We start from the raw sequence: 14,238 nt of genomic DNA on the forward strand, positions 1-14,238 counted from the left end.
GTATCAAAAAAAAATGGATGACATGCTTGCAACAACAGCATACAACACCCAGTGTACTGGTACGAGGGAGGAAACCTCCGAAGAATCGGAAGGCAGTCACGATGAAAGTGAAGAGGATCATGTAGCAAAAAGGAAATGTGATCCACTGGATTGGAATGAATACATGATGAAATCTAATTATTTACTGGATCAACAAATTGTATCACGATTTGAGGAAAATATCAACATGTCTCTATTCAGGCTACTACAACAACAATTAGAGCATATTATTGGACCTGTTCTCAGTAATTCGAAAATGATACAACATCCTCGATTTCCCAATCAATTTCATTTTACCAAGAGTCCATACTTTTTATTTGAAACATTTAAGGAGAGGATTGAAACAAAGAAACAAGAAATTATAAGCACTCAACCGAAAGGAGGAAAAGGTTTTGTTAATTTTGGAAATTTAACAGGGAGTGAAGAATATTACTATTTACTCATTCAAAATTTAATTCAACAACATCTTACTGATGTGAACGATCATTGTGGCATTTTCACAACATGTCTATACTCTCTCGTCACAAGAGTACAGAGAGAAAAGAGCAATTTTCAAAATCCATGTGCATGGATGAAATTTCAAAGAGGTCTTTCCAAGTCCATCTCATATTTTGTACAAATATTACTACCAGAAATTATTTTACCTGAATTGATTAATTCGTGTGAATGTGTAGATCCATTTGAAAATCCAGAGGACACCTTGTACAATATTTGCTATACCTATTTAATTCCTCATGTTAGTTCTTCTATTGCTCACACTTTATCTTGTTTGATGATTAACTGGTTGAGCACCATGGACATGCCTGAAATTTACAAGATTTCAGCGAGCCGAGAAAGGTTCGAGTTTTTCGTTCATGCAATTCCTTTTGCCAGTACAGAAAGCTCTTGCAAAATATTACCGGGAATTCTTATTGGAGAATCATCTGTTATCCATTCAAAGACGTTTTCCTTTGCAAAGAACGGTATCAAATGCCTCTCTTTGAAGCAAGTTGAGCTCTCCAATAAGAATGTTGAAATTGACATTCAAATTGATTACATATCCTTGAAAACATCTTTATCGCATGACATTGAGAATTTCATTGATATACTTGAAAGGAATAACATTAACGTAGTATTGTCTGAAGATATTCTAGATGAAATGCTCGTGTTGGCTTTGGCAAAGAGAAACATTCTCTGTGCTCATCATGTTACAGATATTGATCGAATATGTGAGACATTTAAAGTGATTCCTTTGTTGATACATTCCATTACGAGATACAACAATGACTCAAGACGACATGAACTATTAAGCTTGGGAAAGTACTCTCATTTGGATTTGACAGACCATATTTTTACTTGCCAATCCATCAAACAATTGGCACTCGGTCCCATGAAACATGTGCTGTTTTTAGAACCCAATGACCCGATTTCTCCCTTTTCACATTCTGTATTAATTCGAGCACCAATGGAGTCACTAGCAGAGACTTACCGATACTTATTTTTCAAATTACTACGCTATCTTACCAACTCGTTCAAATTCCTAACACAAGATTCTAACCTGCCAACCATTGCAATCATTTCTGGAGGATGCTACTTTGAAAACAAACTTTCGAGTTTGCTTCAATGCATCAAGACAAATTTTAAGATGAGAGGAATGCACGAGATAGACTCTTTTCTTGACATGCTGATTGACACTTATGAAGCCGTATGTGTAAAACTGATTGAAAACTTAATTCCCAACAAACACCATTGCAATCACCGTGAAACATTGATGCAACTCAAACGTAGTGACTCGATGATCATTTCATTCTTGAATTCACCCAAACAAGCCATTTCCATCCTTACACAATTGGAAAACAATTCATCACAAGGCATGAGCCATTTGATGGATGAAGGACTTTTGATCGTACCAAACCCCAATTCCAATTTGATTGGTATCTATGAGACCTTATCTTGTAAATACAATACGCTCATCAATGTGTGCATGTCGCTCAAGAAATTACTAGAAACCGATGGGTTTTTTTTGTAGCACAAAAGAGGTACATCTTTCATTCAGTGATTGAAACAACAATTTTGACACAAACAATAAATTAATTAACTAAAATTATTTCGTGATTATTAAATTTAATAATAAAATCACCCATATTTTAAAAAATATCATCATGAGCAACCCACTGCTGAAAGTTCTTCAAAGCGAGTTGCGATCTCTTTCCGTGGAGGCTCAACACAAATTTCCTGTTATAAAGGAAGCTGCTGACCGTGGAGTGAGGCAGCTACGCTCGATTCAAGAACGCTTGGAGGAGCAGACAATTTCTTCGGATCAGGTTGTGCAATGTAGGTACTCTTGTTGTTGTTGAACGGTCCTGTTACTCATATTCATGAAAAAACTCAATCGGAATATCATCAACAGATATCAAGAGCAGCAACGAGGAAATCGTAAAACCATTTCTAATTGCATGTGAAAGCAAAAACACTAAACTCATCGTCATTGCACTTTCTTCTCTACACCAAATACTTCTTCACAATGCAGTACCAGAGGTATGTCAAGTCATTCAAAATGGATGGTGTCAATATTCACGAACTCCTTCGTTATTACCAATAACTTCATTTCTTGTCAATGCAGGCCGGGCTAAATATCATTGTGGAAACGGTATCACGTCTCGGGCATCAAACAAGCACAGAAGAATCAGTACTACTAAAAATCTTACAACTGGTTTTGGCGATTTTTACGGCACGAGGAGGCTATGAAATAAGCCAAGCCACTCTATCCAAGTTACTAAAATTATGTTATTCATTGAATGGATCAAAAAGTCTCAATGTTGACATGACAGCAAAGGCAACGATAAGACAAGCTACAAGTGCAATATTTGAATTTCTTCGGCCCAAAACAGAAGACAATAATAATGACCAAGAAAAAATCGATGAAGAATCAAACTCCTTCAAAAATTCTGTGCTTTATTTCAAGGATTTGTGTACAATGATGGACGGGGAGCCAGGTCAATGGTTAGGAATATCTGGTGTTGACAATAATTTCACTTTAGAGCTACTGGACTCAATTATTGCAAATTATGGAAAAATGTTCCGAAATGTAAGTTTTTTATTTAATTTTATTCAAAATGATCTCTCATGGATCAACATAGCTCACACAATTTAAGAAAATGATTGATCAATTAATTTGTCCTTACATTTCCAACAATTTAAGCAACATTTTATCCGGAACAAACTCTATCTCATTTTCACATTCGTTACGAGTTTATAAAATCACTTGCTCCGTTTTGCACGCATTGGGAGCAGTATTACCGTATGACAGCTTTTTAATGATGGTTTGCCTACATTTAAAAGAAACAATAGAGAAACCAAGTAATAACGCTTGCAACAAGCTCCTTGCTTTGGAAGTCGTTAAAACAATTTTCTATGACTATGATCTCCTCTTGTACATTCACAGATACATTACCTCTACACTCAACATCATTACTTCTGAAAACCATATTATTGCCAAACTTGCTAGCTCAGTAACACTTTATGTCCAACAATTACTAAATTATAATTCAACTTCCACTCCTGGCACTCCTCAAGACTTAATTAGTGCCGAGAGATCACCTTCTCAAAACAATCCTGGAATTAGTAGCTTGTCCGCAAAATTATCACTTGACCTTAATCAAAAACATACAACCAGATTAGATACGCTTCTAGATAAATCAAGTTATACTCCTGCTTTATCGGAAAGTGTTGGAGTATGTCTAGAATGCATTTCTGGTCTTATCATTTCATTGAGTACTATGGCAGGAATACAGAAATTATCGGGAGTGACGAAACGAAACGAAACCGAAGAAAATGAAGATGTGAGTCATGAGTTGATGGAAAATAGAGCGATTTGCTCCGTATTTGTCGATATTGTATGGGCTCCCACTTTAACTACTCTCTTTATTTTACTTGAAGTATGCGATGGTGATGAGAACATTCAGTCAATTTTGAGAAATTACTTGCTATTTACACATACATGCGGAGTGACTGGACTTTCAGCTCCAAGAGACGCTTTTTTAACCAATCTTTGCAAATTTACTCCAAAAATCAAACTTTCAAAGCGAACATATTCCAGTTCAAACTTTTCTAATACCAGTGATCTTTTCTATACTACCCCAGAAGTGAACACCAATAGTGCAAGCGGCTCAGATTCGAATATCATCAAAATGGATGAGCTCAATAGAAAATCAGTTCTAGTGATGAAAATTTTATTCAATATTGCCCACTGTTTGGGCGGATTGTTAGGCAGTAGTTGGTATTTGCTTTTGAAAAACTTCCTGGTGATTGACAAGCTGTTAACACAACGACTACCATTTACCTCTGCTTCTGAAACTGAGCAAGAAGATTTGAATATTTTATTTGCAGCATTGCAAAACTTATTTATGAGCACCTCTCATTTAAGCGATGATTCCTTATTGGTAATGCTGAAAGCTCTTTGTAGATTATCTAAAGACACTGTCAACAACCAACTGTTGGGAGACAACAGTAGGCTATTTGCTGCACAGAAAATTGTAGAAACAGTTCAAGTTAACATCAACAGAGTGGACAAAACATGGCAAGTATTTTCTCCTCATATATTATGGCTTATAGAGAATGAGGACGAACAAATTCGTAAATTTGCTGTGTCGAGTGTCTCTGAAGTTATAATATCCATGTACCGACCAGAGTATAATAAGTTCAGCTCAAGGTTTGGAAACAAAGATGGAGAATTAGAGAATCCAAACATTGTTTCTTCAGACCTTGAAAGAGTTGCGTTTACAATATTTATGGACATTTTCCAGTCATCATCAGATTTTATGGATACACGAGAATATCTTTTAAACACCCTGAACACAATTTTACAAAAATGTGGATACAAATTTTCTACTGCCTGGACGGTTCTGCTGCCTTTATTGAAAGAGTGCGCAGCAATGCCCACCTCTAAAAAGAAGTCAGCTCCAAACTCGAACATCAACAGAGCTAAACTTATTCCATTCGGTTTTAAATGCGTCCAAACCATTGGAACCAAAGAGCTGTTGCCGACTTTAGGATTTGAATGCCTTACTGAATTCTTTACTGTTGTCAGTGCATATGTGAAGCAGAGAGATGCATCAGACTTGAATCTCAGTTTCGTAGCAATTAATTTATTTATGAACAGTGCAGAGTTTTTAACAGAAAGATATCCAAAGGTTAAAAACGAAGACACTTATCAAGACGACAAGGAGGCTGGTGAAAATGAAGGAGACATGAGTCGGGTTGATGAGTTGTGGTTGACTCTGTATGAACAGTTGCGTGATTCAACTATTGATAGTCGGCCAGATGTTAGGCATTCAGCTCTTAAAACCCTTACATTCGTGATCGTTTCTCATGGAAATCAACTCACGAAAAAGACATGGGAGAAATGCATCTCAGATATCATTCTCAAAATTTTAGATCTTACCCATGAGGCTGCAACGTCTGCAGAGACAAATTTGGAGGACCCCGAGTTACCCACAGCAGGGAAAGATAACACATCGAGCCCTCTAGATTTGGGAATCGAAGATCCAAAAAAGAAGAAAAAACAAATTGTGGTACACCACAGCAGAAATACAGCAGCAAAACAATGGAGCGAAACACGAGCTTTAGTTATCGATTTTTTATCACGCGTTGTTTCTGAGCATGGAAACAATATTTTAAGCGAGATTCCTCTTTTTGTCAATAAGGCATGCAACGAAATTACGTTATTTATTCACAAGTCAGTTCTGTCCAAAACCTCAGAAATTGCAATGACAGCCGTTAAAAACCTGTATGATATGATAAGCTCAACAAGAGGAGAAATTAAGAAATCTCTTTGGAAAGGCGCTTGGGAAGTATGGCACACACTTGCTGATTTTTCTAAGTTTGTAACTTCAACAGAGAAGAAGGAATCATTTGTTAACGTTGACACTATTACGTCTCTCCTTGAGGGAATTGGAAAACTGTACGAGCAAGAATGTCAACTAAAAAAACAAACGATCGATGATGACAATTTGGACAATGTTATTTTCACCCAAGAAGATATTGAGAAGGTTATTGATTATTTAATTGATCCATTCCTTACTTGCCAAGCAGCTGTGAACGTTCTTATATTTCCATCTCATGTTCAAAGAGCATGTATGGAATTAGTTCACAAAATCGCTGACTTTTCAGATCAAACTAGAGAACATATTTTCAAGATACTTCGTAATCATCTTCCATCGAAGGAATCTATACGCAAAGGCCAAATTGAGACTCCTGTTAAGTTTGCAGTTTTACTCCAGAAGGTAATTATTGAAGTCTGTTGTTTGGACGCTCCAGTTGCGGTCAAGCGTGTGACGTTCCATTCGAGCATTCAACTGTTAGGAGACATGATGCAAACCAAGTTTGTTAAACAGCTTAACAATCAAAAGAGCTATTACTTGTGGAAGTCATCGGTTAAATATTTTGAAAAAGTAATCAAATCATGTATGGATGAAACAGAAGGCAGTTTTTCTATTGATATCGACGAAGACACCTGGAATGATGTTTGCCAAGCCATTGAGTCATTCCTTTTCCATGAAAAGTACTTGAAATCAAATGATGACGATGATGATGATGATGATGACGACGAGTATGATAGTGATGAAGATCAGGAAGAACATGTTGATGAGAGTATTTTACTCACTAACTTGATTTCCAACTTTATTCTGGTGAATATAGATAGCAACGCCTCTAGCTCTGTAAAACGAAGATTTTTGATGATACTGGAAAAGGCAACACATTTAACTCCAAAACCGGTAGCCAAACATTCCCTAAAAACATTATTCTCGTTTGTTTCTAAAGCTACTGAAAGATTGGAGCAAGTTCATTCGAAAGAAGACGAACTTGGAAAGAAGGAAAAACTTGAGGTGGATTTAGGAAAAATAGTGTTACCAATTTTGTTCAAGAGATGTAAATCTATTCTGACGCAATTTATCCAAGATGACAAGAGGAGTGGAAATTGTCCTCTTCCTAAACCAAGGAGACAAGAGGTTTATAATACTCTTATCGAATTGAAAGCCATACGAGTGAATCCACTTCTCTATTGTGAGCTTAACAAGCTCTCTGATTCTACTCATCAAACTCCAGCTCTTAACGGATATCAAGGTCTTGTTGTAAGGTTATTCCCGGTTTTATGTGAATTCATTTCATACCACGGAAACAGTGAGGCCATATCAACCGTTTTGTTAGAAATGTTCAAGATTGTTAGCAAAGAGTTGGGAATTAATGAGGCCCATGTCCTTGCGGATGAATAAATTGCTGTGCCTTCTTGGTCACTCAACAACGTTTACAACGTGTGTGTGCGTGGCAATGATGTGTCGTCACACAGATCTCAACGCTTCCACGATTGCATTTACGCGTTTGGAACTATCTGAAGATACCAAGAATATCATTATTCCTAACGCCTGTCAAGTGTTCGCTAAGAATTTACCAGGAATAGCTGCAGACTATATTTTTAACAATTATGAAAAACATGTGACAACCTCCTCCTGTCTAGTCTCTCTACTTACACAAGAAGAGTTTCAACTTTTATCTGAAAATGATTATTCATTTAGAGCGCCAACGACAATAATCATGTGGATTACAAATGGCGACCCAAATCCAGTTTTCCAAAATGAGGAGATGGTTTTTCTGCCTAACTTGTATCAAGTGCATTTTCTTTGGTTGTATCCACAATCTTGGATGGTTGCATGGAGATGTGATGAAAGTCATCCTTACAACCATCGATTATCCAATCCAAAGCTTCATAAAGTCCATCTCCTGTGGTGGCACAACACCCTTGATTATACCGTTTACGATCCTTCAAAGAATGCAAATTCATGACATCTATAATTATTGAGACCGTTGTAACATTTAGTTGCAAACACAAAAAGGAGAAACATTTTTATTGATCATCAAGATCATTGCAAGTTACAACTTGTGGACTTGTTTCTTGACGAGTTCAAAAATCTCACATACATGGCTGACAATACAGAATCCAACAAGTATTGCTCAATTTCGAGGAAGAGATTAACACACTCATCACTCATGAAATATTGTGGATGAGAGACTACATTTGGTATCATTTCAGCCTTCTTCTTTAACTCGGGATAGAGTGGAGTGACATTATACAAATTATTATCGGTGCCAATGAATTTCTTATAGATGTGAAGAGCAACTTTGGTGAGTGTGATGGTTCTATTCTCATCTTTCATGGTTGAGACTAGTGACTTGTATTCTTGGATATTCTCCCACAATAACAAGTATTCCAATGTGAATTCTTGACATGCAAATATTTTCAAATGAATTCTATCCGTGTCATCTTTCAAGAGAGCATCAAGCTTTTCCCTGATCAACTGAGGATCCTTCTTGACATTTGGAATTTCTAGAAATTCCTTCTCTTGTTGTTCCTTGGTTACCAACTCAAAATCTAATGTTTTAGGAACCTTTCTATAACGTGGAACTGATTTCATTTGATCGTAGGGAAATGTCGTCTCGTTGCATTCCTCAAGCAAATTCATGTGAATCCACACTGTGGTGTGTGGATGAAACAAGACATCCTTAAAGATTTCTGGTGCTTCATCACCGAGCGCTTGATCCCACTCATACACCACTTGCTTGTTCTTAACAAGAAGGAATTTAGGAACGAGAAGATTTGAGTTTTTGGCATATTCCTTTCCTTCTGTATCTCTGTTAAATTGATAACCTTCTTGAGTGGCCTTCATATATGGAGAGATCATTTGCAGTTTGGCCCAAGTGCCCATGTCCTCCAAGGCTTCCAATCGGAGTGGACGACAAATTTCAGAAGAATGGCTCACCAATTGTTCGACCCATTGATACTCTGAATCTGAGACTCTAAGCATGTTCACCAATAGAGGATTTGTTGTGAATTGAGCAAAGAATTGATTCGCTTCCTCTTCACTCTCAGCATGAACAATAATGGGAAGAATACCGAGTTGCAACAAGCTTTTATAACCTTCTGCCACCTGAACATTTCTACGAGTGCAAAAACCACATCCACCATGACGTGTGTAGCGACGAATTTGAATGAGTAAAGTGAAGTGCATGGAGAGAGTGGCAAGATCAGGAGTGATCATTTCAATGATGGTGGTGGTTGGATGTTTGGTGCTGTCAGTAGTGTTGGATGTTAGTGGTTGTTGTTGTTGTGTGGACAATGATTCGACGGACAAGATCATTTGTTGAACGAATGCGTCCCAGTTGTAGACTTTCAAGTGAGAGAGGGCATGAGCAGCAGCGTCTTGAGGAGATGAAGAGGTACTGTTGCTGTCAGCACGAGTTGGAAGCATGTTGTTTTTTGGTATTAGTGTGTGTGTAAATTTTTTTAGTAGAGCACGTGTTGGAAGTTTTTTTTGTTGTTACGAAAAATTTGGAGTCATTTTATTAGCAACACCAGCGCTGCTGATAGGAGGGAAAAAACTTTTGGTCCATGTTTATCGTTTCGCTCCACTCGAAAAATTAGCGTCGGTTTTACAAAACTGGATTTTTCTTGCGCAAATGTGTCTGTCAAAATTTTGATCTCAATCAACAGAATCAACAACATGATTTTATTTCACCCAATGCAAGCGAGGGATTCAGATACAACAGTGTTTGATTCTTGTTTTTTTCAGCAACGGGTAAATCTCACAAAAAATGTTCGCTGGCCATCGTTTGCTACAACACATTCATCACAACCATGCACTTGTTGCCATCATGATGGTTTTGTTTACAATGATGATGATCATGGCATTCACCATACATTCATGCGCAATGACCATTCAACAACATGCACTGGATCGTCCACACGTGTGGTCCGATCATGATGCCACAACATCATTGACCTCACTCTCAAAAGGATGGTGTATTCAAAATAGAAACAAGTCGATTCATGAATGTCAAGTTGAAATTCCTGCCTATGTGAATACAATTCTTTTTCAAAGAAATATCATTGGGGATCCATATTTTCGTTTCAATGATGTGTTACAGAGATGGATCGCGTATGAAGATTGGACATTCCGAAATGAATTTATTACGAGTGTAAATAATGGAGATCGAGTGTATTTACAATTTAAAGGATTGGATACTGTGTGTGACATTTTTCTCAATGATCAATGGATAGGATCTAATGTGAACATGTTTCATGAGCTTGTTGTGGATGTAACTTCATTCATTCGATCCATGTCCAATAATGTATTGGTATTGAATTTTCAATCACCAGTCAAGTATGTTAAAAATCAAGCTGCAAAAAGTTTATATCCAATTCCTTCGAGTGACAATGAAGAGGTTCAACATGGAGAAGTATTTAGAAATTTTATTAGAAAAACACAAAGCAGCTTTTCATGGGATTGGGGTCCGTGTTTTGTACCAACGTATGTTTATATTCAGAAATTTACATCTTTGAGTTGAATGACCAAAAATTATCCTTCCAATTTGAAATTGAAATTCATATTCAACAATTGAAATAGTGGAATTTGGAAAAATGTCAATTTAATTACCATTTCTAATGCATTCAATTTGAAAGATATTCTAGTAGAAATTTTTCCAACGTCAGATTTGGAAGTAGAATTGAAAAAATCCATGCCGACCTCATCGAGTAAGAATTTAAAACCACTGTTGACCAGCAATTTTGTGGTCAATTCAACGTTTTTGGTAGATGTCATAACTCCCAATATTGCAGTACTTTCAAATGTCAAATTAAGTGTCTCTATTGAAAAGGATGAACAAGTGGCTTGTACGACCTCTCAAGTAATTTCATTAATGTCACCTGGCCCTAATAAGCTCACATTGTCTTTGCAGTGCAATCAAGTTCAATTGTGGTATCCAGTTGGATATGGATCTCAGCCTCTCTACAGTGTTCATGCATCCGTAACCACTCAATCAGCTGCAACGAGTACACTCAGTAAGCGAATTGGATTTAGAGAATTTAAAATCATTCAAAAATCAATTGGAAAAGACGATCCAGTGAACAATCCAAGCAAATCATTTTATTTCCAAGTGAATGGAATTCCAATTTTCGCAAAAGGATCCAATTACATTCCACCAGATTCATTCCTTGATCGAGTGAAAGATCAAGATATATTCAACGTATTAGATTCATTTCTAGAATCTAATCAGAATACTCTTCGAATTTGGGGTGGAGGCAATTTTGAAAGAGATGCTCTTTATGATTATTGTGATGAGAAGGGAATTTTGGTATGGCAAGAATTCATGTTTGCATGTAGTGTCTATCCAAGAGATGATGCATTCCTTTCGAGTGTGAGAACAGAAATTGAACAACAAGTGACACGCTTAATGCATCATCCTTCCATTATCTTGTGGAGTGGAAGTAATGAAAATGAGGCATCCTTGTGGGGTGATACATGGTATGGGCCGATCATTTCTTCCTCGAACAAGATGAGATATATTGTAGATTATGGAGTTTTATATTTTGATACAGTTCGAGAAACGCTTTTAAGTGTGGATAGATCGAGAAATTTCTGGCCTTCTTCACCTTCGAAAGGAGTTATTAGTGAAAATCCCTACGTTGGATATTGGACCAATCCTTATGGAACTCAACTGGGAGATGTTCATTATTATGATTATAGTACGATATGTACGAACGTTGATAATTTTCCAAGAGCAAGATTCATGTCAGAATATGGTCATCAATCGTTCGCTTCATTGGAAACATTCAAACCAGTGACACAACCTCAAGATTGGTTTTTCAATTCTACACTCATGAATCATCGGCAACATCATCCTCTAGGCACTGAACAAATATTGTTTCAAATTGGAGTTCATTTCAAAGCCAATATGAATAACTTGTATGGAAATTTTAAGAATTTTGTGTATCTTTCGCAATGTTCACAAGCACTCTGCATGAAAGCTCAATCAGAATATTATAGAGCTATGAGAGATGATACAAATGTACAAACTCATGGAGCTCTCTATTGGCAACTAAATTCAATATGGCAAACAGTAGATTGGGCTTCATTAGAATACGGAGGTAAATGGAAAGTGATGCATTATTTTGTGAAGGAGTTTTTTGCACAGACTATTATTCTTTCGTATGAACAAGGAGGTTGGTTTAAGGTAGTGGTGACAAGTGACAGTTTGATGCAGCAATCTCTCACAGCTACCATCAATTTTGTCACCTACTCGGATGGATACATTAAGCAATCTATTAGAATTCCCAATATTGTTGTTGCTCCGTTATCAGGCACTATGATATTCGTGAAAATGACAGAACTTGTCATATTAGAGAGTTTCTGTTTTCTAGCCCATAATTGCTTTGTTCATATGAATTTACAAGACTCTGTGACAAATAGAACCATTGCTGAGAATGTTCATTTCCTTTCACCACTCGCTCAAGTGGACTTACCTCAATCCAATGTGAAAATTACAGGAGCTACGTTTGTAAATAGCAATACTGTTGAAGTTACCGTTCTTTCAGATAACGTGGCGTTCTATGTTTGGTTTGATGTATTGAAATATCAAGGCAGATTTGATAGAAATGCCATTACCTTGTTGAAAGGTAGAGAGGAGAAGATTAGATTCACATCTAAAAGTCCAATTCAAAATTTGAACGATTTCATTTCTGATATTTCCATTATTCATATCAGAAATACATATTAGAGAGAACATGGTGGTACCTTCCAATCTCAGTTACAATGATCCATACATACTATTGCTCAAAAATAATTAATAAATAATGATTAATAAATAATTATAAATTAAAACGTAATACTAGTTCAAGACATCTACGACTCTGTAGATACAAGAACTTCATTCTCCAAATTTTCCTGAATGCTCAGAAAATGTGCTTGAATGATCTTGATGATCGTGTAAGACATTAATAAAAACAAGACCACTCTCGTGATAGGTGCAATATATTTCTCTGCAAATCGATCCATTTCTTCAAATAGTCTTTGAAAATTCAACCACACGTTCCATCGTGTAATTTGATAGAGTAAGCTTGCTACTTTCTTTAATTGTGCCGGAAGAAAATTCGGCCACACAAACGAAATGAACACACTATTCGCAAACATATTTTCAAAACGATCGTAGAGAGTAAGTTTGTTGGCTAGGTACATTTCCAAAGCATGAAGGAATATAAAGACCACAAATAAGAGAAGTAATAATTTTGGATAGGGATCGTTTCGGACTTTGGCAAGACGTTCTAGCGTGATGATGACTTTCACGTATTGTGCATACATTTTTTTCAAAACTTTTCATTAGCCTGGAACGAACCAAGACCATTCATGTTCACACGACATGACCTGATAAACCAAACAAGACCATTCACGCCCACACGACATGACATGAAAAACACGTGTTCTCTCTCATCTTAATAAAAATCCAAAAAGGGTTTTTACTACTTAATTTTTAGAATTTCTCAATTCTTTAGCAATCATCTTCTTGTAAGCTTGAATACCATCCTTGTATTGTTTCACAGCTCCATCTTTCACTTCCCAAATCTCTTTTGCAACTTGATCAATTAATCTAAAATCGTGTGAAACTAATACCAAGCCTCCACTGAATGCATTAATGGCTTCAGCCAATGAATCAATTGTTTCAATATCCAAGTGGTTAGAAGGTTCATCCAAGAAGAGAATATGAGGTTGCTTGAATGCAAGCCATGCAAAAATCAATCTTGATTTTAAGCCGTCTGAGAGGAATTTAATGGGACTCGTTTGTCGTCCTCCAGAAATTCCATATTGTCCAAGTTGAGATCTCATAATTTCAGTACCATTTGAATTATTTTCGAATGTGTCTGGAAATTCTTTAAACATCCATTCGAGTGGTGTTAAATTCTCATCCAATTGTTCAGTTAAATGTTGATGGAAATGACCAATTCGTAAATGAGAATGAACGCAAACGTCACCATAGACTGGTTTCAATTGTTTGACCATGAGTTTGAGTAGAGTGGACTTGCCTGCTCCATTTGGACCTACAAGGGCAATACGACTATCCATATCTACACCCAAATTCAATCCCTTAAATAATATTTTAGGTTCTGGAATAATGTCAGTGGCAGGATAATGGAATTTGACATCTTGGAATTGTAAAATTGGTGTTGGTAATTTGGTTACTTCTGGGAATTTGAATCTAAATATCTTGTCTTGAGTCACTTTTTCAGTGAGACCTTTCTCCAACATTTTGTCTAGTAATTTCTCTCTGGATTTAGCCTGACGAGACAATTTGATCGAAGTTTGACCAAACTTGTTGATAAAGTCTTTCATTTTC

General features: G+C 36.6%; 6 protein-coding genes across 6 annotated transcripts; 3 read left to right on the forward strand and 3 right to left on the reverse strand.

The window, feature by feature from the left end:
* Positions 1-13: 13 nt before the first annotated feature.
* On the forward strand, positions 14-2,047 carry C9374_003848 (uncharacterized protein; the record flags this gene model as incomplete). Its single annotated transcript, XM_044693421.1, has 1 exon — positions 14-2,047. One exon carries the CDS (start codon positions 14-16, stop codon positions 2,045-2,047), a length of 2,034 nt encoding a protein of 677 aa, XP_044555978.1.
* A 133-nt stretch (positions 2,048-2,180) lies between these two features.
* Positions 2,181-7,292, forward strand: C9374_003849 (uncharacterized protein; the record flags this gene model as incomplete). Its single annotated transcript, XM_044693422.1, has 4 exons — positions 2,181-2,352; positions 2,429-2,556; positions 2,642-3,106; positions 3,159-7,292. The coding sequence occupies 4 exons, from the start codon at positions 2,181-2,183 to the stop codon at positions 7,290-7,292; spliced, it is 4,899 nt and encodes a 1,632-aa protein (XP_044555979.1).
* A 645-nt stretch (positions 7,293-7,937) lies between these two features.
* Positions 7,938-9,323, reverse strand: C9374_003850 (uncharacterized protein; the record flags this gene model as incomplete). Its single annotated transcript, XM_044693424.1, has 1 exon — positions 7,938-9,323. The coding sequence occupies one exon, from the start codon at positions 9,321-9,323 to the stop codon at positions 7,938-7,940; it is 1,386 nt and encodes a 461-aa protein (XP_044555980.1).
* Positions 9,324-9,666: 343 nt separating this feature from the next.
* Positions 9,667-12,627, forward strand: C9374_003851 (uncharacterized protein; the record flags this gene model as incomplete). The annotated part of the gene is made up of 2 exons (XM_044693425.1): positions 9,667-10,382; positions 10,479-12,627. The coding sequence occupies 2 exons, from the start codon at positions 9,667-9,669 to the stop codon at positions 12,625-12,627; spliced, it is 2,865 nt and encodes a 954-aa protein (XP_044555981.1).
* A 125-nt stretch (positions 12,628-12,752) lies between these two features.
* On the reverse strand, positions 12,753-13,208 carry C9374_003852 (uncharacterized protein; the record flags this gene model as incomplete). The annotated part of the gene is made up of 1 exon (XM_044693426.1): positions 12,753-13,208. The coding sequence occupies one exon, from the start codon at positions 13,206-13,208 to the stop codon at positions 12,753-12,755; it is 456 nt and encodes a 151-aa protein (XP_044555982.1).
* Positions 13,209-13,370: 162 nt separating this feature from the next.
* Positions 13,371-14,234, reverse strand: C9374_003853 (uncharacterized protein; the record flags this gene model as incomplete). The annotated part of the gene is made up of 1 exon (XM_044693427.1): positions 13,371-14,234. One exon carries the CDS (start codon positions 14,232-14,234, stop codon positions 13,371-13,373), a length of 864 nt encoding a protein of 287 aa, XP_044555983.1.
* Positions 14,235-14,238: the final 4 nt, after the last annotated feature.

Source organism: Naegleria lovaniensis, assembly GCF_003324165.1.
Source record: "Naegleria lovaniensis strain ATCC 30569 chromosome Unknown tig001, whole genome shotgun sequence".
Classification (NCBI taxonomy): domain Eukaryota; phylum Heterolobosea; class Eutetramitea; order Acrasida; family Naegleriidae; genus Naegleria; species Naegleria lovaniensis.